The sequence below is a fragment of the Amphibalanus amphitrite genome, unplaced genomic scaffold (genome assembly GCF_019059575.1).
Source record: "Amphibalanus amphitrite isolate SeventyFive unplaced genomic scaffold, NRLGWU_Aamphi_draft 000036F_arrow, whole genome shotgun sequence".
NCBI classification, from domain to species: Eukaryota; Metazoa; Arthropoda; class Thecostraca; order Balanomorpha; family Balanidae; genus Amphibalanus; species Amphibalanus amphitrite.
This window is the reverse complement of record NW_024881532.1, coordinates 1,624,657-1,626,657: the sequence shown is the minus strand read 5'-3', so window position 1 is coordinate 1,626,657 and position 2,001 is coordinate 1,624,657. Positions and strand designations below refer to the sequence as shown.

At 64.9% G+C, this 2,001-nt stretch overlaps 1 protein-coding gene across 1 annotated transcript; it reads left to right on the top strand.

The window, feature by feature from the left end:
• Positions 1-648: 648 nt before the first annotated feature.
• Positions 649-1,764, top strand: LOC122372464 (ankyrin repeat and LEM domain-containing protein 1-like). Its single transcript, XM_043349665.1, has 2 exons — positions 649-794; positions 996-1,764. Exons 1-2 carry the CDS (start codon positions 649-651, stop codon positions 1,762-1,764), a joined length of 915 nt encoding a protein of 304 aa, XP_043205600.1.
• Positions 1,765-2,001: the final 237 nt, after the last annotated feature.

Genomic DNA, 2,001 nt, shown 5'->3' with positions numbered 1-2,001 from the left:
GCACTTTCCCTGGCCCACCTCTCCCACCAGGCTAGACTTTGCCCGGCACAGCCGTCGCCTCAGTGCCTCGGGCGGTGACCCGTTCAAAGGGGCTCACAATTCGTATGGTGCCGTGGCTCTCAAACCAATACAGAACAGTGAAACGCAAAGGCTCACTTTCCATATAAGGCGAACGGCTGATTCTGGCGCCGGGGCTTCATTCATGCTAAGGCGCCCAATCACAGCGCCGCATTTCAGTTAGTGTCGGGCGCAAAAGCTACTATGCTCCGCCCCTCCATCACGTGACCCTGCCCTCACGTGGCCTCAGTCACGTGGTGTTTCCACTTCTTGGCGCATGGCGGCGCTAGTCTCGCAGGGGCGGTGGTAGCTTGCTCCCCCGCCGTCCGAGGGTGATGGGTAGCAACTGCTGGTGACTGTACATAAGTGATTTTGCGACGCAATGGAGGTTAAACTTTTCAAAGATGATAAGATGTTATTTGAAAAGCTACAACAGTGGAACAGTGGGATCACAGTTGTATCACCAATGCTGTGAACAGTGTATTTTGTTTCTGTCTTAGATTCAATTAAGAGATTGATGACATCAATTTGGAGGTAATGATGTTGCCAAGCACAGTGTGACTGTTGTTACAGATAGCAACACGACCTCTGATGTTTCGTCGGCCGGCGGAGCGCGGGGACGCGCCTACAGGACTGGAGGCTGAGCTGTCCTCGCTGGCCCTATCTGACGGGCCGCTGAACGTGGCGCGTCTGTACGACAACCTCTCGCTCACCAGCTCCGACTGCTCGACCGACCAGTCCGACGTCACCTGGCGGCCCGACGGGCGGGACAGCGCCGCCTCCGACAGCACCGTCACCGGCGGCAGCGGGGACTGGGCGCAGCCGCCGCCGCGGGTCGGGCGGAGCGGCGGCTACGGCGGCCATGAGCTCAGCGCCCTGCCAGAGGACAGCGGGAGGGGCGTCGCTCCGCGCTCGCCGCTCGCCGATGACGCCGGCAGCGTGGTGTCGCGCTGGTCCGACTTCGTCTCGGACGACGAGGAGTACATGACTGCTGAGGAGGGCGGCTCGGTCGGCCCGCCGCCGACGGTGGCGCTGCGGCGTCGGCTGTGCGAGCTCGGCGACGACCCGGGCCCGGTGACCAGCAGCACCGTGGAGCTCTACCGCCGCCGACTGGCCCGGCTCGAGGCGCGCACGGCGCACTTCTCACCGGAGCTGGATGCCGCTCTGGCCGGCGCCGCGCCGCCGCCGGCACCGGCACTCGAGGGGGACGCGTTCGGGCCGACTGGCGCTGCAGTCACCCGGCGCTCGTGCTTCAACTACCTGCTGCTGGATCCGCGCGTCACCGGCCGGCGGCCGGCCGGCGCCCAGCTCTCGCTGGCGGCCTTCGCGGCGGCCGTGTTTTACGTGGGCAAGGGCCAGCAGAGCCGGCCGCTGTGCCACCTGCGCGAGGCCGCCGAGGCCGGCCCGGCGGGCAGCGCCAAGGTGGCGCACATCCGCGCCATCTGGCGGACCGGCGCCGGCGTGGCAGTACTCAGCGTGTTCCACCACCGTCCCAACGCCGAGGCGCTCACCCGTGAGGCGGCCATGATCGACGCGCTGGGTCTGCGCAACCTGACCAACGTGCGTCGCGGCGACTACTACGGCGCGGCCAAGGCGTGGCCGGCCGAGCGGCGGCGCCGGCTGGGTGTGGCGCTGCTGCACCGCGCCTGGCGCATCTACGGCGCCGAGGGCGAGACCCAGCTGCGGCCCGAGGACTTGGGAAGGTGAGACAGCGGGGCGGAGAGCACACCGTCCCGGGGACGTGACGAACAGTCGTCTGCTTTGAAACGGTCCGACAGACAATCGCGTGTGTGCCGTGTGTGCCGTGATGCCTAAGGAAATTATCTCTGTGATAATTGACCTGGAACAGCTTGTCAGTCATACATATCAGCTGTCAGGGGACGAGTAGAGCGGTGATTCAGCTTCATATTTCTGACCCAGCTTTTGCCCGGTTAATCTACCACT

Excerpts from the sequence above, each read along its gene's own strand:
- LOC122372464 (XM_043349665.1), top strand. The coding sequence starts at position 649 with ATGTTTCGTCGGCCGGCGGAGCGCGGGGACGCGCCTACAGGACTGGAG. Across the intron at positions 795-995 it reads TCCGACTGCTCGACCGACCA|CGTGGTGTCGCGCTGGTCCG; the intron begins GTCCGACGTCAC and ends TGACGCCGGCAG.